This window comes from Terrapene carolina, unplaced genomic scaffold, assembly GCF_002925995.2.
Source record: "Terrapene carolina triunguis isolate 2854851 unplaced genomic scaffold, T_m_triunguis-2.0 Scaffold136, whole genome shotgun sequence".
In the NCBI taxonomy this organism is placed as follows: domain Eukaryota; kingdom Metazoa; phylum Chordata; order Testudines; family Emydidae; genus Terrapene; species Terrapene triunguis.
In genome coordinates this window covers 3,790,832-3,816,026 of record NW_020664487.1, presented here as the reverse complement: position 1 = coordinate 3,816,026, position 25,195 = coordinate 3,790,832, and the positions used below count along the sequence as shown (strand labels likewise).

Genomic DNA, 25,195 nt, shown 5'->3' with positions numbered 1-25,195 from the left:
TTTGAACAATTGAGGTTGGTAACCTCAAATTCACTTGAACCCCCTAGTCTGAGGTCACAAGTTTGCAGCCATTTATAGGGCAGCGTGCAAAGTATGTGTGTTCATTGTGGCTTTTGACTGTGATGGGTTACAGTAGAACCTTGGAGTTATGAACACCAGAGTTATGATCTGACCAGTCAACCACACACTTCACTTGGAACCAGAAAGTACACTATCAGGCAGCAGCAGAGACCAAAAAAAGGAAATACAATACAGTACTGTGTTAAATGTAAACTACTAAAAAAATTAAGGGAAAGCAGCATTTTTCTTCTGCATAGTAAAGTTTCAAAGCTGTATTAAGTCAGTGTTCAGTTGTAAACTTTTGAAAGAACCACCATAACGTTTTGTTCAGAGTTATGAACAACGTCCATTCCCAAGGAGTTCATAACTCAGAGGTTCTACTGTACTGGGTGTCCTTGTTTTTAGGGTTGTTCGGATAGTAACTTGAGGATGTTGCCTTTGTGTTCAGGTTTGTATTAGCTCAGGGAATAGCTGTAAATTCAGGGATTGCTTAATCAATGAATAAAATGCAAAGCACTACTGTTATATATGTGCTAAGTATTAGCACGTTTCATTGGCAGGAAGCATGTTTCAAACCCAGGCGGTGGCTTTTGTGTGTTTCCAGTGGTTCTGGGGAGTAGACGCTAGTTTCCTATACAGGAATGCATGGATTGGAGGCTTACCTCAGAGTGGATGGGCAAGACTAGCCTACAAAAACGTGCTGCGAGCTAGGTTAAAGCAGAGGTAGAGATTTCAGGTTTGCTTCATCGCTGTGTTATGCTAGTTCTGTGCCAGTGTAACCCTTCTGAAATCAGTGTAGTGACAGCTGTGTAAAACTGGAGTAGCAGTGATGAATCAGGCCCTGTATTTATTTGACTTAGAGCAGGCAAAGCCCAGCTTTATTAAGGTACTGGACAGGGTTCAGGCCTGGGTTCAAATCTGGGCTCTGCCACCAACTCTCTTTGTGACCTTGGGCAAATCCCTTAATCTCCCTATGCCCCAGCTCCCATCTGTAAAATGAGAATAATGATACTTGAGAGTCAAAAGGTGGTGGAAATTGTCTTATTTAGAGTTAAGCTTTTTTGAGGCAGGATTTGGTTAAATAATAACAGTGCCATGAGGAGCCACCAGGGAGAGCTAGAAGTGTCTTGGGAGTCTCTGACAATAGAGAGAGATCTATGGGATCAGACTTTTCTTTTATGACAGTGAAAAAAGTGTTTCTTAGTTAGGATTTACCCTGGAGATAATGTCATGTTAACATCTGAGCTGGCTGGGAAATTTTCAGCAAAACGATTTTGGTTGGAAAATACCCATTTGTTGAAGTAGAAACCTGTCTGATTCAACTAAACTTTCTCTGGAAGGTTTCCTGAGTTCGGGATGGAACTTAGAGAGAGAGAGAGAGAGACCCCATAATAGCCAAGAGCCTGGTGGTTTGGGCACTCACCTGGGATATGGGAGACCAGGTTCGAGACCCTGCTCTCTCTGATTTGGGGCAGGGTCTTGAACCTGGCATCCCGCATCTCAGGTGAGTGCCATAACCAGTGGGCTATTGGCTAGTCTCAGGTCTCTCTCGTTCTCTCATTTTTAAATGGGGAAAGATCTTAGTTTCATCCTGAGACGAAACCAAATGCCAGAATGGAATTCTCTTTTTCTGGCCAGCCCGAGTTAATCCTTTCCTACGATTCACTTGTGAAGGAGAAAACTCCTTCTTTCCCTGCATGGCTGGGAGGGAGAAGAGCACTTGCCCAGGTGCTGAGATACAGCAGCTCAGCTCTCTGGTTCTGTTCTTTGTGCCACAGCCTTCAAGGCCGCTGTCCTGATCCAAAGATGGTATCGACGCTATGTTGCCCGGCTAGAGATGCGCCGAAGGTGCACATGGAGAATTTTCCAATCCATAGAGTACTCCTGTGAGCAGGATCAGATCAAGGTACGGTGCTAAAGAGAAGGAGAGAATGGAAGCGTATGCCCTCTGTCGTTGTCGTCTTCATAATTCTTATCGGGCATAGTGCTTTGCAGACCCACACAATCCTTTCCCAGAGAGGAAGGCCCTGGGATGAGACTTTGGAGGCCTGGGTTCAATTCCCAATTGTGCAGCAGACTTTCTGGGCGGCCTTGGGCAAATCACTTACTTATCCTCTGTGCCTCTGTTCCCTTTCTGTACAATAGGGATAATACAACTCCTGTTGTCTGTTTAAATTGGAATCTTTTTAGAGCAGAGACTATGTGCATGTACAGGGCCTTGCACATGCCATCTTTTAGCATTTTATCTAAATCAAGTGGGCCCTGATTGGGTTGAGGCCTTTAGGAGCAACTGCAATAAAAATTGAGCGGTGATGAAGACAAAATACAAGACCCACTGTATGTGTGTGGGCGGAGGGGAATGGATGAGACGAGGGGAGGAGAAGAGTGACTGTAGGATCATGTGGTAGGTAGGTGAGTAATAGGCATACTTAGAGACTTCGACAATTGGGTTTTAAATATAGAGGAATTTTTTCGCAAGCTTCTCTGTTCCCCTGGCTTATGTTTGTTCTCTGTTCCACCTGAGTAGGCGTGAGCTGCATGACACTTCCTGCCAATGAGCAGGTGGCATCTCGAGGCTTTTGTGGTAGACATCTGAAAGCCGTTTCTGTGGCTGCTGGGCAGGGAAAGTTGTCTCCTGCAATGAAATAGCAGCTTCTGATCCACTGGCCTCCTCTGTTTATATTTCATACTTGGTATTAGTTAATGTCTGTTTTCTGGTAAGGTGTTGACATCCATGTGGCTTCCTAGCCCCCTTCTGGCTCGTTTCACGTTGACTTTCTTTTGCGTGTTAGTCCCCGTTCACTTGTATATGATGGAAGCCAGAAATACGTAATCTTGAAGCCATGGGGAGCAAATGAAATGAGACAGGATTGGGCGTAATTTGGTGTCACAGCTCCTCTGTGGGGGTTTATGAACACCAAGAGGGAAGCCACATGAGCTCTTATTGCTTAACTTGTCTCAGCATTTTCTCACCTGACTGCCTTTAAGCAGATATTTGCATCTTTTTCTTCAGCATGTGAGATAGTTTAGATCAGAGAAACGGTAGCTGAAGGGAAAATGGAAATCTGGATAGACCCTCAGAGAGGGATGCTATGGTTTCTTGTTTTCCGTACCCGCACCTGCAAACTCCCTTGAAATAAAACAAGGTGGAGTGAAGCAAAGGTAGTAAGGAAAGCCCCGTCTTTTGCATGCATGCCAGAAGCAGTTATAAGGTAATGCTCATCTTCAGCCTGATCCAAAGGCCATTGACATCAGTGGAAAGATTTGCACTGTCTTCACTGGGCATTGGATGAAGCCCTTTATTCTTGGTCTTCCAGGGCCAGATTTTTTTTACTGTTCTATACCCAACATGCTTCCAGTGGGCTGAACTCATCTGAAAATCTGGCTGTTAACAATTAGCATTAAATTGGAAAGATGGTTAATTAAATATTACTTGACACAATGTATAATTAATGAGTGGAACTCTCCACAGGGGGATATTTTGAGGCAAATGGCTCGGCCAGAGTAAAAAAAAGTTTGGTCTTTTATCGGAATAAGAGCAGCATCGGTAGTTTCATTGCCCAGGGTAGAAATGAGCAGGACTATCGATCCACCGGCTTCACAGTATAAATTAATAGCCACCTAGAGCTCAGGGAGAATTTCCCCCCATGGTGTAATATTGCGCAATTGGCTGCGTTTTGTGGGTTTTACATCTTCCACGGAATTATTTTACATTGGCCTCTATGTAGACCACTCTTCTGCTCCACAATGAGAACCGGTGTGACCGGATTTGCTGTGTATGCAAAGGAGGTTGTGGAGGCTCAGGTGAAGAGAGGAACTGTCTTCTGAAGAACACTGTAGAGCTTTTAAAGCTTTCGCTCGTGTCTTAGGGTGAATAACATGGCGCTCCTTCTTGTCTTCTACAGCTTCACAACTTCTTCAGCTACCTTATGGACCACTTCACACCAAGCAGCAGCAAAGAGAGTAAGCCTGTGTATTCCATACGTAGATATGGTACTTGTGGCCCTGAAAGCTGCATGCTCAGTGCAGGGGGTGGAGAGGGAGGTGGACTCACATGGCTCAGCGCTGACACTTCCAGCTGATTAAGGAGTGACCTCACGGGGATCTGAAGGGAGACCTGTCTAGATGTCAGATGCACCCATGACTACAATGCATGCGTTAGAGGGTTTATAACGCAGGCCTCAGGAGTTTGAAGTGGGGTCAGGAGTAAAATAGGGAGATCCCTTGGGGGCTCTGGAGCAGCCACGACCCCTCTAGAAGTTGGAAGGGGGAATAAAAGTACACATCCAGAATATTATTGTTATAAAGGAGCTTGTCATTGTCAGATGTTCCCTAACTACAATAATCAGGGTCCTGTGGATTCCCTGATTCTGCAGCTGCAGACTCTCCCCTTGGAGAACTTGCTCCAGAATCTTAATTTTCTTTAAAAATATTAAGTTTCTAGCCCTCATGCTTGTGGCGAGAACTGTAAAAATATGACTGCAAACCAATGCAGTGCTGCCTTCCTGAGTTGATAGATAGCCTGAAAACAATAGCTCTCAGGGGGTCTGGACTTCCCAGTTTTCCCCAGTGGTGTGTTAACTCTAACTATACAGGTAACATGTCAGCATTAACTATTTCACTGCTGATCACGTTAGCAAATACATCCAGCTGATGTGCTTATCCCATCATCTCAAAGTGCCTCTCTCGCTTAACTGGGTGTCCCAACTTTTTCTCCCCCAACAAATCCTACAACATGATTCTGTATTGTCACTACAAAATACATTTGACGATCTGGATACAGAGTAAAATACATTGACTATTATATCAAAATAAATAACACAAGAGACCCTGCCCTGCTTATACCATTCATTTTCACATTTAATTCAGTGGGGGGGGGGACGACAAAAAACTCACCACAGACTGGCTGCACCAAAATGCTGCAGAAATCAGGAGCGCTTTCAGAAATGCTTGCCACAGAGCATACTGGGCCTTGCCTACATCTAGTCCGAGTCATATCTAGAGCTGCTTGGAAATTTTTTGTTGACATATTTTATTTCTGTGTGAAATCCCATTTTTGTCAAAATTGAAACATTTAATAAAAAAGTTGATTTCAGTGAAAATTCCTGCGGAGAGAATTTTTTTTTTTTTCAAAATTTGAAAATAATTTCATTTTGGAAAATGTCCGAGTTTCCTTTCAGATGTCTGAATTTCATTTTGGAATTTCAAAATGAAAAGTTTCCAAAACCTCAAATTTTTCAGAATCTGTTTTATGGGAAATTTGAAAAATAGTTGTTTTCATTCTGTATTGGAATGAAATGAAATTTCAAAATGTCAAAATTTCTTCCATGCAGCAAATTCTGAGTTTTGACCAGGTTGAGTTCCCTCCTCTCCTCCTAATGCAGACACAATCTAGTTTCTAACCAGATTATATGCTTTCGAATCAAGACTAAAATGTTGAGAGGAGCCTACTGAAGGGTTGTTCTTGAATACCTCCCGGCCTGATGATCTTTAGCAAGTCATTGAAATTACACATTGGGCCCAATTACCCTTTTTTTTTTTTTTAAACTCCACCCAGGGGACTTCATTAGCCGCATGTTGACGGAGGAAGAAAGCTACAAAGACACAGAGCTGGAAAAACTCTGCGACTATGAATCTGTAGAGGTGCCAGATTCCTACACTGGACCCCATCTCTCCTTCCCACTGCTGCCTGATCATGCAACTGCCTTACTAGAAGCTTTCAAACAGAAACATGTAAGTACCCCTAAAGGGGGACTGTAGTGGTTCCCTCTCTTTGCACTGCCATGGAGGTGGGGTGGTAGAAGGATAATTCTAGGGGGTGATCTGCCTCTTTTTCCCCCCCAAATATGTGGTCAGGAATATGAAGGGGAAATTTTTGAGAACATCACCTTCTTTTGCTCCACAGACCCACAGAATCTACATGTGATTATTCTGAAGGCTGCTGACCAAAAAGACAACCAGAATGTTAGGAACTATTAGGAAAGGAATAGAAAACCAGACAGAAAATACCATATTGCCACTATATAAATCCATGGTGCACCCACATCTGGAGTAGTGTCCAGTTTTGGTCACCCCAGCTCAAAAGGGATGTAGTGGAACTGGAAAAGGTTCAGAGAAGGGCAACAAATATGATTAGCGGTATGGAACAGCTTCCATATAAGGAGAGATTAAATAGATTCGAGCAGCTCAGCTTGGAAAAGAGACAGCTAAGGGGGGATATGTTAGAGGTCTATAAAATCATGATTGGTGTGGGAAAAAAAATAACAAGTGTTATTTACCCTTTCCCAGAGTACAGAAACCAGGGGATACCCAATGAAATCAATAGGCAGCCGATTTAATATTGTACAAACCAGAGGAATTACTTTTTCACAGAGCATACAATTGTAGAATGCGTTGCCCTGGGAGGCTGTGATGGCCAAAAGTATAACTGGGATTAAAAAAAAAAATCAGGATAAATTCATGGATCATCAGTGGCTATTAGCCAAGGTAGACAAGGATGTAACCCCATGCTCAGGGTGACCCTAAACCTCTGACTGCCAGAAGGTGGGAGAAGACTGGGTGGATCTCTCCAGAATTGCTCTGTTGTTTACATTCCCCCTGAAGCCCTGATACTGGCCACTGTCATAGGCAGGATACTGGGCTAGATGGACCATTGGTTTGACCTGGTATGGCCGTCCTTATATTCTTACGTTCAAATTTTTGGCATGTTTAAATGGGCACTGCTCAGTTAAAATCAATAGAGTTGGATCCATTGACACCTGTAGAGACTTTGGCCGTACATATTTATCCCTGTTTGAACGGAGAGGTGAGCATCTGTTCCCCAGTGAAGCCCTCTTTGTCAACTGATCTAGGAGCAGCTTTGAAGGGAAATCCATTCTCCTTGGCTGGAAGATGGAAGCTGTTATGCGTATAAGAAGCACACGGGATCTTTCAGGGGAAAAGGCAATACACCGTGTTTATTGAAGATACAGCAATTAGCATATGCACTCAATCAGACCCCCACACACTGTCCTGCCAGTCGATGTTATCGTTACCAGTTCAGAGTCCGGATCAATTTAGTGGCCAGCTAGATTGATCACGGGTAGGTAGGAGCCGGGTTCTGTCGGTCGCGACACGATGCTCCGGGGAAGTCTTGGCAGGACGAACCCGAAGTTTCATGGCAAGGCACCCTGTTTATATAGTGATTTTCCTTCATTGGGACCAATGAGTTTTGCACCTCATGCTGTAATCAATTGTTATTTGACGAGTGTTTGTTTTTTTAAATTGTTTTTCTCATCCTTTATCTTGTTCTTTCATCAAGTCTCTCAGGGAGTTACCCCAGGCTGGTTTTGATCACAGCTATCTTGTCCCCATTGATAGGTGCCTGTCTCATCTTTAGAGTCGTCAATCTGCCCTCTTCTGACATTTCAATAGGGGTGTGTTGCAGCCTCCTGGCACCCTTGCGTCTGTCCTCGGTTCCTCCCTAGAACATCTGAATTGATTTACACAGAACATTTTGAACAGGAACATCAAGTTGCAAAGCAAAAGAAAAACAATCATCGCATTCTTTTACTTATTTTAAAGTGCTAAACCTACAACAAAGTGGTGACCCTAAAAGGTTTGTTTCTGCCTTGAAATCAGCCCAGACACAGATTGTGGCTGATGCATCTCTACCAATGGCCCATTAGGCCATTCCTTTCTGCTATTCAAAAAGGGTGGCTGGCAGGATATGGTCAAATCATACATCAATACATTTAATACATGCTACATTATTATTCTTTATCCTTCATTCTAAATTATACAAAATACAAACGTAAAATCCTACTACTACATGTTCCCCTTTTGACCCCCAAGAACAATTCTTGAGTGGGTCATATTTTATACAACTGTTTCATAGCAATATAGTGAGAGGCAATTCGAGCTTGTGGTTGTAATTTAACAAACATTCTTTTTGGCCAGCAGCACATACAACACATTCCTATCAAGCAAACACAGAACAATATTAACACAACTAGTAATGGGTGAAACATAATAGACAATGTGCCCTTAGAGGTCGGGGACCAGCCTTTAAAAACATCATACCAGTGATAGGCTGTCAATTCTTTTTCAGACCTAGCAATTTTTAGCATGTCTTCATTTGCATGTAATATTTGAATGACACGCTTCCCTATATCCCTCTGTGTTTATTGTAAAAACGGAGTCACCTTTGTTTCTGACAACAAGCGATCAATTAGATCGTGCCAATCCAGGCCAAGGGTAACAGAGAAATTAACCGGAGTGGCGGTTATAGTGAACTGTGCTTCATCTATCTTCGGTAAATAGTACGTGTGATTGCTAGTATATAATACACTACATTACATCTACATTCATCCACTGGGGGTTGGCTAATAACTTGCATCTTCCCAGAATACTGGTTCTCAGGATGTAACACACACACATTATCCATTGTACAAAACACGTGTCACATTTTCTAGTTCGTCCCATACACATGTTCCCAAGGATGTGTCCTTGCTGCATGGTTCTATGGTGACAGGTAGGGACAAGCACACCCATTTCTGAGGGCTTCACTCCATACACCCTTGGGTGTCCAATAATTTCTTCTCTTTCCCAGCCCACTGACCCATAACCCGGGGTAGCCAAAAGGATCCCATGGTCAATTTTGGGAGCGAGCTCACTTTCCATATTTCTGTCTCCACAGACTGTGGGTGAGCAATATTAACAATAATTTCACCTAATAACAAATCAGGCTGAACCATGCTGGAAACATATTGCATCCATTCATGTTTGTAGGTGTCAAACAAGGACCTCTTCCGTTGTTTTAAAAGATGCGTTAATACCTGAACATTCCCAGATATTACCCAAAACATTTCGTGTTCAAGTGAGGCTAAACTAAGAATTTGCATCTCAGTACATCCTATGGCCAAGGCAGTTTTATTCCCTACTTCTATTGGTTGTTTATACCGCAGCCAGGAGGTGGTGTTCAGCCACCACCACATATTCCATGTTGCTTTTTGGTTTCCCAGCCCTATTTGTACCAAATCCACAATAGTATCTGCCTGCTTGTGAATGAGACTAGCTTGCAGTTGTGACAAGGAACTTAACTTATTCTTAATTACCTCCAGGTCTACAGTATTCATAATTCCTGCTCCAAATCCAACTCCTCCTAATATGGTGTCTACTACATCTCGTTTTGCTCGGCCATTGGGGTGTTGATGTGTTTTTATCCAGGCCGTTATAATAGGAAGGGAGTAGGGTGAACATTTGGGTTCCAATTTAGACACGTTCAATTGAGTCCAATCCATACCAATGTTTATTTTTATTAATAGTGGATTTAACAAGACTTTTACTGGATCACTTTGAGTCACAAACAATTTTGGTTTCTTTATCTTAATTGGGATACCTCTTTTGAATGCATAGTTCCTGGTCCAGGTTCTGGTGCATGTGTCTGGGAACCATAGGCTCAATTTACTATGGGGTATTGGACAGTATCCCACAATAACTGTTAGTATTGTCCCTGTCTTAACAGGCTCATCCCATTGATATGGTAATCGTGGGTAGCTGGAACACCACGTGGTATCCCCATAGGGACCTTCTATTTTAACCCCCTATTTCCCAGTGGTTTGGTATTCCTGTGGTGTTTATAAGGTGAACCTTAAATCCCACTTCCCCTTTCCAGGGATATATATAGGTATTTCCTAAGGGTTTTAAGAGTTGGCTAGCATTATTATCGTACCATTCCATGAGGATCACAGGTAGGACTCCATGATTGGTTGGTGGGGAGTGAATTATTCCTTAAAGATTGGCTTATAAGGTGGGCTGCATCTTCTCCCATGATTGCTCTAATTATCTGGGCACTATACGTTCCCAGAGGCAGATAAAGCCAGACCTTACACTGGAGTCTCATTTTCTGTGGATTAAAATTGTGGTGGTTAAACAGCGCCTCGTGCTCAGGCACGATGTCCTTTTTTGCAAAGAATTCAAACATCAGTATTTATGTAAACAGTTTAATTTGTGAAACATGTACCCATTTCAGTTTTCCTCTTTTTCAATGCGGTATACCAATGGGCTAAGGCGGTCCACTATGGAGTAAGGGCCTATCCACTTTGATTCCAGTGATTGAACCTTTTTCCCATTTTAAGGTACATGACTTGGTCCCCTGTTTCCCACAGGGCTGCCTTTATGGGCCTTTGTTTCTGAATTTTGTTGTTCATGTGTGCGATGGCCTGATAAAACCAACCTCCAGTATAGGGTTAATCTTCTTGTAACTGTTTGAGCCATTGAAAATAATCATGCTGGGTTATATTAGAGCTCTCTTCTTGACCCTGTACTAGGTAACTAGGATCAATCATTAGGTGCATTGGATGTCCAAACAGAATTTGAAAGGGTTGAATTTTTGTCCTTAATCTATTACTGCTGCGGTAGGCAGCCAAAATCAGAGGCAGTTTATCTGGCCAGTTTTTTCCTGTGTGATTTACTACCTTCCAGAGTGCTTCCTTAATAGTGCGGTTCATGCGCTGTACTTGGCCTGAGGACTGAGGCCGGTATGGTATATGGAGCTTTTGTTTAGTTCCCAAGGCTTGTATCATTATTGTAAAGATTTCTCCTACAAAGGCTCCCCCATTGTCAGAGTCTATTATTTCAGGGGTGCCATATCTACATATCTAGATACTACCTCATTAAAGAACTTTTTGGCCAACACCCTGGTGCTGTTATTTTTAGTGGGAAATGCCTCCACCCATCCTGAAACGGAATCAGTTATTACCAATAAGTACTGGAATCCTTGGCAGGTTATCAATAAAATCAATTTGAACCCTGTGCCACGGCCCAAGCCTTCGTTGGTGCATCCTGTGTTGCCAGTGCGGAGGACAAGCCATGTCTTGAGTGCACCACACACAATTTCGCACCCACGTTTTAACATAATCTTCCATACACTCCCATTCTGCTACTTGCTTTAGCCTTCTTAAAGTCCCTTCCACTCCTTCATGCATAAACTGATAGGCTACAGTAAGTAACTCCTGTCTTTCTATTTTTCCTGGAACTCGGTTAGGGCTGTCTGTAGCGCCATCTGTTGGCTCAGATGTGTCAGCACAGACGTTCCTTTCTTGACCTCTGGTTACAACTGCTATGTCATGTTGTCGGGCTACTGTATCTACCCGGTTATTCCAGCTGGCCTGTTCCTATACTGTGTGCCTTTACATGTCACACCTTTAACTGTTGAGGGTTCTTTGTTACCCACTGGTAAATCCATTTCCATTCCTCTGAATATGCAATATCCTTTCCATCTGCTGCTTTCCACCCGTTCCTATACCAATCATGTATCCAAAACTGTATCCCCTTCACACAAAAATCACTGTCAGCATAAATATACACGGGCCGTGGGGAATTTTCATATTGCCTGAAAAACCTGATCAATTGCATGGCGCTCGGCATGCTGAGCCAATCCATGGTCTAAATGTCCCTGAATGACTTCCTCTTCTAAGTTAATGGCAGCGTATTTTACACATCTTTTCCCTTTTACTACCATTGCACTCCCGTCAGTAAACCAGACGTGCTTTTCTTGCCCCACGGGATCTAATTCTTACAGTGGGGGTGCCTCTACCAAGGCAATTCTTTGCTCCAGAGTGACCTCTGGACATTCATGCCGGTTCCCTTTTTCAATTAGGGCATGTGTTAGCATGTCCGGCTTGGACACCGGTTCTGTGGTCACCCCTCTATTAACTAAGATAAGCATCCATTGAGCCATTCGGGTGTTTGAGACTTTACCTGCCATCAATCTCCCTGACAAAATGTACTTGAGAGGAGTGTGGGGGCTTTGGATAGTAATAGGGGCCGTTCCCGTTGGGGGGCTCAAAAGATTGTACTGCACAGATGGCTGCTAGACACGTTCACAGGGGTCAAAATTTATTTCTGCTCCTTGTAATTTCCTGGATTCATATGCTACCGGCACTAGCTTTCCGTCTTCATTGGTTTGTAATAGTGTGGCAGCCAAGGCCATGTTATTAGCCGCCAAACGACTAACCAAAGGCTGTGATTCGTCAGGGAAATGCAGGGCTGTGAGAGCCTTCTGTTTTAGCCGGGGTAAAGCGGAGTCCTGCTCTTCTCCCCATTCCCATTTTGTCTTTTTCTTTAGCAGTTTCCACTATGGGTGAGTGATTTCAGCATATTTATAAATGTGTGGTCTAAGGAAATTGAATCCTCCTAGCAGAACACTTAAAGAGTGAGCGTCGGTAGGGGCCGGCATTTCTACCAGGGCCCTGACCTTCCTCTGATCTACCTGTCTCCCTTCTTGTCCAGCGACTGCGCCCATGTATGTAACCTGAGGTGGCACCAACCGAACCTTGTCTAAGGCTACTTTGAACCCCATTTCCTGACTTCGTGCCAAAACGTTTTCTGTTAGTGTTTGCGTTTGCGCCTCAGTTTCCCCAAATATCAAAATGTCATCTACATCTGAAAACACAAAAGGCCTTTCTTGTGGAGCCAACTGGCCTAGCATATCCACAACATGCCATAGCTGGGCTGTTGTGACATCCCTGGGGCAACCGACAAAAGGTCTATTGTTGCTCCTTTATTGTAAAGGCAAACTGATCTTGTGAGTCCGGATATAGGGGGATGGCAAAGAAACACTTGGCCAGATCAATAACTGAGAAATATTTAGATATGGCTTGCACTGTTTGTATGACCTGTGTTGTCATAGCCACAATAGGGGCCATAGGGAAGGTGCCCTTATTGATTCTTCTATCATCAATTGTTAAACGCCAGGACTGGCCGTCTGCCTTTACCACTGGCCACACGGGGGAGTTAAAGGGTGAATTCATTTTTCGAATGACTTCCTGTTGTTCTAATTCCTGGGTGGTTTGCAGCAACTGGGCCTCTGCCTCCCTCGGGTAGGAGTATTGTTTTTGGGGAGGCACAAATTCCCCAACAATCTTAACACAAGCATTAATTTTACTGCAGTCTGTTTTCTTTTGAGTCCATACTGAGGGGAATTTCAAGCACCGCTTTTCAGCTTGTTGAGCTGTAAGTGCGGCTACTGGTCTCTCTCCCCCTTTTGTTAACATAACATCCTGCCCGATTTTTCCTGAATGGGGACGGGGAATTTCTAACTTCCAAAGAGTATCTCTGGGCATATCAATCACCACATTGTTTTTGAACAACCAGGCAGATCCCAGAATAATTTCATCATCCATATCGGGAGTTTGGATCAAATCCCCTAATGTCTCGGACCCTTGCACCGAAAAGGGGACTTGGGTCCATTCCCACCTGAGACTAGGTTTCCCTTGAATGGATTTCAAAGCTACCTGTTTTAGTCTTTTTCCTGCTTTTGGGGTTGTTTGGATTAAGGATACAGCGGCTCCTGTATCTATTAAAGCTAGTGTAGGGTTATATCCACCCTGCTGAATGTACATACATGGCCGTCCCCCGGGATCCCAGGAGACTTTGCCTATGAACCTCCACCTCTGTGCCCCTACTCGTGGTGGGGGTTCCCCATTCAGCAGGCCCCTCTATTCTAGCCCCAGAAAAGGGAGTGGGTCCGGGAAGCATTGCAGCGAGGAAGAATGGGGTGGTACACTAGGAGTTACGCTAGCCACCTCTTTTGGTGGGGTTTGCAACCTCATGGCTTCCCTGACTAGTTCTAGTGTGGGGACCCCGTGCTGCATTAGTGTTCGCCAGGCTATCCGTCGAACCTCATTTTCCGTGTGCCCACCTCCCTCCTTTGATTCCTGGGAGGAGACTGTCTGATATTGCTGGAGGTCTGGGTATAACCAATCTCCTTGTCGCCCCAGTTTCCCCGTCCATGGGATCGTCCTCTAGTATATCCTCCCTGGGACCCCGTGATTCCCTTTGTGCTGCTCTCATTGGTGTACGTAACGGCTGGTTCTAATGCAGCTACGTAGGCAGCTCTCTCTTTTTTGATAGCGGGCTGTGGTCCCGAATGGGTAGTTATTTGTTGGACCAAACCTCTTAGTTCCCCTAGGGGAGCTGGGTGACCATCTTGCCAAATTCCAAGTCTCCCGGAGTAGTAGGGGTTAGGGAAGCAGCAGTCTCTTAAGGATTGTACGCTGAATGCCACTTTGTCCAGCGCTGTGGTGTTGCCCATCGGTGTTAAGCCGGCCATTATCTGCATCGGACCCCACCGGGTTAAATAATTCTTAGGGTCTTCATTGGGCTCTTGGGTTGCGGCTACGGCTTGTGCTATGAAATTGTGCCTGCCTATTTGCTCTCCAAAAAGTCCCATTAAAGTCAATATGCTATTGTTCTCGTCAACTCTAATCCTACCTAGGACCACCCCCGAATCTCTGAAGCCGCGCAGACGCCCATCAAGCGGCAGATTTCAATTGCGTTCAGCTCTTCCCTTATTGCGAGCAAAAACGCATTAGAACACCATCTGGAGAAATTCCGATAATCCCATCTCTTTTATTGTAACTTCTCTTAGGGTAGCCTTGAGAATGTCTAACGGGCTTTGTTTTCATTCTGAATCAGAATGAAAACAAATTTAAAACCCACCAAATTTCCTGTAATACTGAAAGTCCGGTTCCCGCCCAGCTCAGTTAACGAGGTGGTGGCTCCTTGAATAATGGCAGTTCTCTGCGACTTTCTCCCTCAAGAACAGTGCTGGCGTCTCTGCAAAGGCTTGGCTAGACAAACAGTGAGCATGCAGCGTGCATGTCCACTAGCCTGCTGTGCACTAAGTATCCAGGTGGTGCCTGCTGCTGTGCATTCAAAGTCCCATAATGAACTTTGATCTACTCCACTTTGGAATAGGGGCAGGTCAGTGCTCACTACGTGAGCAGGCAGGGTTCACTTGGACAATTAGTGCGCAGCAGGCTAGTGTGAGGTGGATTTACAACCTAGCTTGCCACGCACTAACTGTTCATCACGATGTGCTCTTAGTTCAGCAGCATTAAATAAATTCTAGATACATGTGCTGCACCTGGACACAAGGCAACACAAAGTCGCGCTTTCTGAGGGGAAGACTAAAAATAAGAAACTCCTGGAGGAGACTCTTTTCCTACCTGGAATATCTGGGCTGTGGCTCTGTGGAAGCGAGGCAGCAAGGTCTAGTGGATAGTGCGCTGGACTGGGAGTCAGGAGTCCTGGGTTCTATCGCCGGCTCTGTCACCAGACTGGCGTGTGACCTTGGGCGAGTCACTTCCCTTCTCTGTTGCTGTTTCTATCTCAGCCTGTGCCTGTCTTATCTGTTTAGTTTGTAAGCTCTTCCCGGCAGGGACTGTCTCTTCTGTGTATGTACCATGCCTAGCACAGCAGGGTCCTGATCTCTTGGAGCTTGTAGGTGGTAACCGGTAACCACTGGCACAGCTGCCCTGGTCCTGTGCCACAACACACTAGCTCTCGCTGTCTCTCGGAGGGCCAGATTTTCAAACATGTTCAGGCCCCAGCAGCTCCCATTGCTCTCAGTGAGAGGCGCTGTTCAAAATCTGGCCCCTAGCATACTCCCACGTAGAAGAATTGCAGCTTGTCCTTCCTAACTTGGCTACTGCGATCTCAGCTGGGCTGGCCCATGTATGCAGTCCAGGTCTCCTTTCCCCCTGGACCTCTCCTGGACACCCAGTTACCAGCAGTAGCACGTTAGGTGGCCCTTTCCATTTGGAAGTACCATGCTAATAGCTTGCCCAAGTCTGTTCACTTCTGCTCCCCGAACGCTGTCGTGTGGTGAACTTCCCACTCTAATTCCCTCGATTTCTCCCAGTAGCAGCTCCATGCTCATTATGTCTTAAAACTCCTGCACGAGACCAGGAGACATCTCATGCAGCTGCCAAACATCAATCATGTCTCCACCTGCTACAGCGAGGAGATCACCGTCTGCGGTAAGAGCGCTCGAAAGGAAACCCCCTCGAACATCCAGAACTAGCAGCCACGCACATGGATGGTTATTGTTCTTAAATGCAAAACAGTGTAGGCCAAATCCTGCCCTGTAATAGGTGTGTAACCCCAGTGAATGAAATGGTGGCGTATGTGTATAACAGAGTAGGATCTGGTGTTGTTACTTGTGGTGGTGTAGCTTCAAAATGGTATAGCTGGGTCTGTGTATGCAGTGGGACAGCAGGTTGGAGATCAGAGCTCACCTTTACCTGCTGCATTCAAGTCAAATCAAACCTAACCGCTCAGTCTAAGGAGCTTTGTCAGTTGTATTCTGTCCCTAGTCTAGATCAGTTCAGCCGCTGGAATATAAACAGAGCTGCCCTGAGGCTTGGCCTTGCACGCATATTGTGGTCAGTGAATCTAGTGATGCTAGTATTCAGGCTGCGATAGCTCTGCTGGAACAGTAGAAGTTGTAGAAGGGAAGGGGGCTTGGGTGGGGGTGGATGCATTTTAATAAATGCATCCCATAATGCTCCACGAGAGCAGTTCAGGGGAATCCAAACCATAAAACCCAGTTAATCATTAAGGAGAATGAACAAGGTTTGTGGTGCCTCCTAAAGAATTAGCGGCTTTATTTCATAGACCCAGTTTTTTACAGAAAGCGATTTAATGGCCGTCCCTTTTGTTAAGCGACAGCATGAACAGCTTTGCTTTGTTAAATATCAGGGAGGAGGAAAGCACGCCCTGAACTGAATGTCTTTTCGTGTGTTAGGAGACTTGCATGGCCGGCTGGATGACTTGTTTCTGATATTTTACAAGGTACGTACTGTGCTTTGCTAAGAGTTGCACTGGCCCGTCCTGCGGCCTTTACTCATGAGAGCAGTCCCACCGATTGCAGTGGAGTATTCTCCAGGATCAAGCTCTTAAAGCTGCCTTCTCACATTCAGCTCAGTGGGTTTGGCAATGGCTTCCCTAAACACAAGCTTATCCCTGGTTGTTATTCCAGCTATTGTTCTAGTTGTACGTTTTTCCCAAGACAACATCTGACTGTTTTCTTACCACTGGTTTGTATCCGTACGTGTAAAGTGATAGGAGGCTGCAGAGCAGATACTGGCCAAGACGTTCAGGTGGGGTAAATGGGTGCGGACATCAATTGAACTGCAGCCATTTGGCTCACCAGAGGAGTTGGCCAATCGTATCACCAACCTCCTTCTGCCTAATCCTTTACAGTACAGTTAGCATTATACTGGGTGAAATCCTGGCCTTAGAAAAGTCAAGGGGAGTTTGGTCATTAACACCAGTGGGGCCGGAATTTCACCATAGGGCACAATGACTAGATGACAATACTGGTTCTTTTCAGTTGCTGACGTGTATGATAAAGATGCTGTGAATCAGGGGAGCTGGAACACAGATATATGTATGGGTGGCGGTTCGGAGAACGCGGAGGGGAGGGATTTGCCGTCTGTCCCCTTCTCGCTCTGTGGCATTTGACTGTATTTCTTGTTTGTGTAGAACGGCCTTCCCTCCCCGGAGAAGTCCTATGTGTTCAACGGGGATTTTGTAGACCGAGGCAAACAGTCCGTTGAGATCTTGATCATTCTCTTTGCCTTTCTCTTGGTGTACCCGAAGGAGGTTCATCTGAACCGCGGAAACCACGAGGACCACATGGTCAACTTACGGTACGGGCGCAGACTGCGGGGGGTATTGGAGTGCAAGGTGCTTGTTACTAAACGGCTACTCAAAATCATCTCTTCTGTTTCCATCTAGCTATGGTTTCACCAAGGAGGTCATGCAAAAATACAAGGTAGGTTTGCTTTGAAATCTCACACTTTCTTTCCTGTGTCTGGCACACACTTCCTGGTGCTTCACCTCCTCCTTCCTGCCCTTGTCTTTCTAGGTGCATGGGAAGAAAATTCTGAAGATGCTCCAGAATGTCTTTTGCTGGCTGCCACTGGCCACCTTAATCGATCAGAAAGTCTTGATTCTACACGGCGGGGTGTCTGACATGACTGACCTGGAGTTGCTGGCCAAAATCCAAAGGCACAAGGTACATCTTCTTTGTGGACCCCTTGAAATACAAAGGCACTGCTGGTTTGTGATTGCGAGAGCTTGTTTATTTCTGGTATCCTGGCCAGAGAGAATAAAAACCCAGAGCATGGCTTTGTAGTGGAAGCATGTTTAGATCCCAGCTTGAAACGGACTGATTTGACTTAACTGAGCATGCGCACTAGGTGTAAAGGGGAGGAGAATAGAATAGCCTCTGGGTTTCTTTTCAGTGGGAAGAACGTGGTTTCTGTCCTGGGTTGTGATGGATTTTGACGTCGTTAAACGGATTGGCTGAGGCCGGCTCTGTGATCCAAAGGGGGTCCGTAATAAGGGTTAGGCCTCTGTCCCCTTGCTCATGGATTGTTTCCCTCGGTAGCACCAGTCCCCTTGCTCTGCACCCCCTGGCTTGTCATTTCTTTTTCAACACTGGGCTCGCGATGGTCTGGTGTGGGTAAGGCACTACAGTGAGACTCAGGAGATGGGAGTTCTAGTCCTGGCTCTGCCCTCGGAAGATTCCGGAGTGACCTTAGGCGAGTTACTTTCTCTCTGTGTGCCACGCTTCACCACACTTCCCTACTGTGCAGGGGTTTGGGGAGGGCAAATTTTCTTCTGAGGGATCCTGCTGTGGTAACACCCACAAGATCTCTCCCTGTAACCCCACGCCCAGCCAACCCACTCTCAGCTGCTGAAACGCTCCGTAAGCTCCGTTGTAGCTGATCAAATCCTTTCCACATCCCCTCCAGGAATCCCTGATCCCCCGCCTCCTTTAATCACTAAACCCTCCTCTTACCTTCCTCAAATCAAGTATCTTTTGCTTGTCCGGCTGCCAGCCCTTCCCACGGTCAGCTGGTTCGATTTCTATCCAGGTACTGACATGGGTCTCTTGATCATAGGATCTGAGCACCTCATAAGCATGTAAGGATTTTATCGTCACATCACCCCGTTCAACAGTGAGGCACTGCTCTCATTTTACATATGGGGAAACTGAGGCATGGGGGGGTGACTTGCCCAAGTTCACCCAGCAGGCAGTGGCAGAGCTGGGAATAGAATCCTGTCTCCACTAGACCATCCTTCCCAGCAGCGCTAGCTCGGTTACATCCTACTTTGCACAGGACTCCACAACAGTTAGGGCCAGACCAGTAAGAGAGTATGATTAATCCCAATTTAACAGAGGGGGAAACTGAGGCCTTGAGTGCTGCGTGACTTGGCCAAAGCCACAAAGGTGGAGTTCATGTTGGAGCCAAGGTCAGAACTTGGGAGCTCCTGGCCCCCAGGCTGGTGCCCGACCCACCCCTCTCTCTCTTTTTTTTCAGTTTGTTTCCGTGTTAAGGGGCAAAAAGAGAAAAGAGAAGAGTAGACACGTGGACTCCAAAGCGATAAACGGTGAGAGCCCTGTGGGTGTCGATCCTCCGAGGAGCAGTTCGTTCCCTGGCTCATGCCTCCCGCCTGGGCTAGCTAGCACTGCTAGCACGGCCAGCAGGACGGAGCTCTCCCAATGGGTCTGGCAGACGGTCCAAGAGGAGCTGGAGAAGTGCCGCAGGCAGGTGGGGTTCTGTGAGACTCCGGGAGACAAGGAGCTCACCTCCGCCAGCTCTGTCACCATGACCGAGTCAGAGCTGGAGTCCTGTGAAACAAGCGAGTCGAGCCAAGAAGAGTGGAAGCAGGTGAGTTCAACCTTGTTTCATTTGTGTCTTAGAGAAGACTGCACTAAGAATAATTTAACTTTTGAGGGAAATTAAAGTCCTGGGAACTCCTCTTCTCCTTTTAATATGTTGTCGCTCGTTTACTTGTCTCTTTGGGGCGGAGACCGTCTTTTTGTTCTGTGTTTGTACAGCGCCTGGCACAGTGGAGTCCTGGTTCATGATGGGTTCCTAGGTGTTATGGCTATAATAATAATACAGAGCATGGTTGTGTGTTGCCGCACCATGGTATTGGAAATCTCTCAGTGCTTAGAGGAAATGATACCTGTGGAATCTCAGATGCTCTGATGTGTGAAGTAAATGTTAAATGTTGACATTGCAGCGGCAACCACTGTACAGAGTCGTCGTGTGTGTTTGATCTCTCAGATTGTAGATATATTGTGGAGTGACCCTATGCCTCAGGAGGGCTGTAAAATGAATACGGTGCGAGGAGGCGGCTGCTACTTTGGGCCGGATGTGACAGAGAAGATTCTCCAGAAGCACAGTCTGCAGTTCCTGATCCGCTCTCATGAGTGCAAGCAGGAAGGCTATGAGTTCTGCCACAATCGAAAGGTAGCTGGATAGGCCCATGCTAGCGGGTCAGAGTTCAGGGTGTTGGAGTGCATTTCCGTACTATCACTTTGGGTTTCTTTTCAGTTTTGCTTTAACTCTGAATTTCTTGGAGTCTAATGGTGCTTTTGTTGATAACTACTGGACAAAATGCCTGTACGGTTTTTACCCTGAAGTTATTGATATGTGCTTTCCACCTTAAGTGAGTTTTTGGCCTGGGAATCTTGAACTAAGTTACGCTCCAGTTGGATCTGTCCCACAGACGCTGCCCCTGCACACAGACCAGGCATGCGTCTGCATTGAAAAGTGCTGTACTTAGCAAAATGGAATCCTATCCCCTTCGTTACATAATTACCCCTGGGGCTTCCAAACAGATGTTCTGTTCAAAACTGTTTGCAGTTATGCCAGGTTTGAAAACCGCAACTGTGTTTAACGAGCAGACACAGGACCAAATTCTGCTCTCAGATACACAACTGTAAATCCAGAGTGACTTCACTGACTTCAACAGAGTTAGTCTAGATTCATAGATGTATATCTGAGAGTAGAGTGTTGCCAAGAGAATTCAGAGGAGTCCAGTGACTTTAGCAGTGCACACACAGAATATGTATCATTTTCATTCTTCCCTTCCCAAACATTCTCCTTGAATTTCCTTTCCCCAAACAAGTTTTACTGCTCCTTGATCTGAGCTCTGATTGGTGAATGTGGATTATCTGTGTGTATGACTGTAAATGCCTGTCCATTTTTTTCACTTAGGTACTGACCATATTTTCTGCTTCAAACTATTATGAGATTGGCAGTAACAGAGGAGCCTATGTGAAACTGGGGCCGGATCTGATCCCTCATTTTGTGCAGTATCAAGCTAACAAGACAGCCCATACGTTAACTATGAGACAAAGGCAAGACTTTCTAGTTTAGTGTTATCAATGGCATAAAAATACAAGGCTATTATAGTGTTAGCCATGCTACTAAGAGATGCACTTTGGATCATCAAATTCTGCTTTAGAATTAAGACAGAATTGATTGATTAATCCAAAACCCCAGATATGAAAATTCCTGAAGTTTTGAGAAAGTTTGGATCTTGATGAATCAAGACTGGGTGTCTTTCTAAAAGATGTGCTTTAATACACACAGAAGTTATGTGCTTGGGACAGGAATTACTGGGTGAGGTTGTGTGTGTTATGCAGAAGATGATCATAAACTCTTAATCTTGGGTCCATTTCCAGTCTTCCCTTTTCAACACAAAGTGTAACTCTTGCCCTTTGCAAACTGTTTGGAAGTTTGACTCGATCACTTCAGAAGCTGATCATCCAGCATGTTGTAAGTGGCTGCTCTCATCTGAACAACTGAAACAAGTGCGGACAAACCATGCCTTTGTCGGTGAATTAGGAATAACACGTGTGTCTATTCCTGGGACCAAGTGAGGCTCCTGAACTGATTTCTAGTTCTGTGGGATGGTGGTGGGGAGTTTTGTAGCACTGGTCCTAGTGCCGTGATTCGTGTTGGGATGAGTTACACCAAAGCTATGTGGCAGGGTATCGTGCGTAATCTGATGTGTTGCAGTTTGGGTTTAACTTGCCTACAACAAATGCTCTACGCTCATGTGCGAGAGATGGGTATGGCCAGGGCGTGCGCGAATGGTCCGGCAGGGGCGGATGCTCCTCATCTCGCTCTCATGGGATGAGCTTTTTCAAAATCGCTGCCTCTCTTCTAGGATCAGCAGAGTGGAGGAGTCAGCCTTCCGCGCGCTCAGGGAGAAGCTCTTTGCTCACACATCGGACCTCATCTGTGCATTTAAGGGCTACGACCAGGATGAAACCGGTAAGACTAAGCAAAGAAAGAGCTTCATGTGCGCTAGCGGGCAGTGGGCAGGGTACCAGGTGGGTGTCCCTGGTGTAAGGGAGCAGACTGTCTACAGCAGCCGCACAGCACTGGCTGACAATGGACGTAAAGCAAGAGTGGGAAAACTTGGGACTTGGGGTCCAGGTTGCTGCTGTTTGTGTCTTGTTAACCCAGGCTTGTGTGGGTGGAAACTTTGCTCTTAGGATGGGGAAAGATACCATATCTGTGCCTGTAGTGACATCCTCTCACCCCCATGTCCGCTGATCTAGCTGCACCTTGACTGGAGGAATGTCACTGCAGTGCAGAGTTGTAGGGGTGAAAATAAGGCTCTTTGAGGTCCCACGTAGCCAGTGGACGATGTGACGATATAACCAAAGGATTACTAAATAAGCAACGCCATTCTTTCCTAAGTGCGATTTCAGCCTCCGGTTCCCCAGGTGCTTTCATGAGTGTCCCTTTCAAACAGGAACCATCACACTGAGTGACTGGGCAACTGCGGTGGAGTCAGTCTTGCATTTAGGGCTGCCCTGGCGGATGCTGAGGCCACAGCTGGTGCGCAGCACTGCAGGGGGCCTGCTGGAGTACAAATCCTGGCTGGATGACTTAGCTGTGGAACAACGGAGCAAAGAGGTAACGAACGGTGCAGCCATTCCTCAGAGCACAGTTGAAGGCTTGGACTTGACCACCAAACTGACAGGGCCTGCAGATCCCATACTGATGAGTGCATGAATGTGCTAGGAAAGCCTCGGTGGAGAATTTCTTCATGTAGGCCCCAATCCAAACCCCACTGAAATCGCTGGGAAGATGCCCATGGAGTGTTAGAGCAGGCCAATGAACATTTTATTCAAGTAGTTGTTAATTATGTATTTATTTCTATTCCTTTATTTGCTTAAACACCAGCCAGTTAATCCTTTAATCCTCACAACAATCCTGTGAGGTGGGTAGGAGTGGATTTGTGTTCCTTTTATTCGCATTTTTTTTGTTCGGGTTCTTTTCATGCCCCAGGAAGCCACTTAGGGGGCCTAAAATTAGAAAAGAAAAGAAAAACTAGAGCTGGGGACCCAACTGGCATATTTAGATCCAGATTTGGAATAAGCCCTAAAATGAGGTGTGTGGAAACCCAGCCCACTGTGAAATTCAGCCCTGGATCCCAGTTAGGATTTAGAGTTGCTGAAGTTCAGGGCTTTTCAGATCCCAGTTGTAGGGATGTGGCTCTGAGACATTGTGTTTACGTGTTGCTGGATTTAGGAATGGGCTCACCGCCAATCACTAAGATCGTAGCTGATTGCACTACAGTTAGCTCAACACAAACCCACGTGCACAGACATGCCCTCCTTCCGATACTGTTAAGTGCTTACAGATGGGGGTCACACTGGGATGCAGAGTTATACCCAGGAGGATCAAAATGTCAAGACAACTCCAAAAGATTTAGATCTGTCTACAGTTAAAATATTTAGTAAGGATTTCTAGGTGTTTCAGTTTGCAGCACAAGGTAACATGAAAGGGCGATTCTTTTTGAGTGTAGATGAATTGCTTTTATTTATGCAATACAACTCAAATCACTATACAAAAGCCTGAAATCCCAGCCTATGCTAGGACTGGGTAGTAAGTTTTAGCATAAAAGGAAATATGTTATATCTTCCAGCACATACAGTCAAGCTTGCTAGAAACCATTTATCGAAACAGATCCAACCTAGAGACCATCTTCAGGATCATAGATAGCGATCATTCAGGTAAGGATGTGTTTTCTTCCCTCCCCCTCTCTCTATTTTGTTCCATCTCACTTTTAGGCTCACACTCTTATGTTAAACCTGAGAAACTGGAGGCAGTTTGCTCAATGGTTAGAACAAGGTCTTGGGAACCAAAAATGGCCCTGTGGTTCAGCTGAGGATGTGTCTAGTTTACTCTAACTGTGGGTGAATCACTTCTTTGTGCTGTGAAAATGGGCTCACGTAGGCCTTCAGTGCAAAAGGGATATTACCTATGAGGATGACTTTATGGTTAAGGTACCCTATTGGGACCCAGGAGATCTGGGTTTTGTTCCCAGTTGTGCTATAGCTGCCTTCTGTAATGGCAAATTACTTAAGCTCCAATTATGCACCATTAAAGACAATGGTAGTTTGGTCAATGATTTCCAGGAGTGTAGGATCCAGATGTTAAACCTGTCTGTACATCAGTTTACCATCTGTAAAATGGGGATACTACCTGCCAGGATCTTCTGAAACTTAATTCAGTAAATGGTTGTAGTACACTGAGAGCATCAGATGAAAAGTGTGCTAGGAGTGTAGCGTAATATGACGTTATCCTGGGTAAGTTCACTAGAAAAGAATAAGGTATGTGTAACTGTTTGAAGTTACATTTGATCTATCCTATTAGTTAATCCCTTGGGGGGAGTGGACAGCTAGCCAGCATCAACAAGAAGGGGTGAAGATTCAGACTTGTGCTCAGATCCCCTGCAATACCTCTCCCATTATGTATGGCAAGCCCCAGCACCCCCAGTAAACAGAGCCATTTGAATTAATTTTTTATGCCACTAAATTATCTGTAAGAGGGCACTGTATCTTCTCCCTGCACTCCTGGTGCATCTCAGCTGTTTGGAGCTCCCTTTGTGCCCCAGTGCATTAAACCTTTGCTTCATTTTTGCCTATTATCATCTTTGCATTAGTAATATAACAATACTTTACTCTTCTCCAGCACTTTCTAAACATGTATTAATTTAGCCTCTACACCCAATTGAGAGATGGAGTATTGTCACCAGTTTATACATGGGGAAAATGAGGCACATGCAGTAAATGACTTCAACATCACGGAGTGTGTCTGAGCCAGGAACAAAACATGGCTATCCTGACGCTGCCGGAGCTGCACCATTACCTACCCCTGTGCTGCTGAAGGGGCAGGCTCAGAAGAGGGCTGCATAGGACTGTCACTAAACTGAATTGCAAGTTTCTTCCCTGCAGGGCTCATTTCATTTGAGGAATTCCACCAGACCTGGAAGCTATTCAGCTCCCACATGAACATTGAGCTCACAGATGACGGCATCCGTGACCTGGCCCGCAGCATAGATTTCAACAAGGATGGAAACATAGACTTCAACGAGTTCCTTGAGGCCTTCCGCCTCATTGAACACACTCACTGTGATGATAAAGCAGCAGAGATGGCTGGTAGTGGCTGCCCCAATAGCTAAGCAACAGTCTGAAATG

At 45.5% G+C, this 25,195-nt stretch overlaps 1 protein-coding gene across 1 annotated transcript in view; it reads left to right on the top strand.

Annotated features, from left to right (window-relative positions):
- Nucleotides 1–25,179, top strand: part of PPEF2 (protein phosphatase with EF-hand domain 2) — a 31,288-nt gene extending 6,109 nt beyond the window's left edge. The window contains exons 2-16 of the mRNA XM_024211105.2: nucleotides 1,839–1,966; nucleotides 3,966–4,023; nucleotides 5,618–5,793; nucleotides 15,752–15,866; nucleotides 16,634–16,680; nucleotides 17,374–17,540; nucleotides 17,629–17,665; nucleotides 17,759–17,908; nucleotides 19,221–19,571; nucleotides 19,974–20,159; nucleotides 20,910–21,052; nucleotides 21,868–21,974; nucleotides 22,462–22,625; nucleotides 23,641–23,728; nucleotides 24,953–25,179. Of these exons, the coding sequence (XP_024066873.2) occupies nucleotides 1,839–1,966; nucleotides 3,966–4,023; nucleotides 5,618–5,793; nucleotides 15,752–15,866; nucleotides 16,634–16,680; nucleotides 17,374–17,540; nucleotides 17,629–17,665; nucleotides 17,759–17,908; nucleotides 19,221–19,571; nucleotides 19,974–20,159; nucleotides 20,910–21,052; nucleotides 21,868–21,974; nucleotides 22,462–22,625; nucleotides 23,641–23,728; nucleotides 24,953–25,179 (2,144 nt within the window). The remainder of the gene's footprint in view (nucleotides 1–1,838; nucleotides 1,967–3,965; nucleotides 4,024–5,617; nucleotides 5,794–15,751; nucleotides 15,867–16,633; nucleotides 16,681–17,373; nucleotides 17,541–17,628; nucleotides 17,666–17,758; nucleotides 17,909–19,220; nucleotides 19,572–19,973; nucleotides 20,160–20,909; nucleotides 21,053–21,867; nucleotides 21,975–22,461; nucleotides 22,626–23,640; nucleotides 23,729–24,952) is intronic.
- The last annotated feature ends 16 nt before the right edge of the window (nucleotides 25,180–25,195 follow it).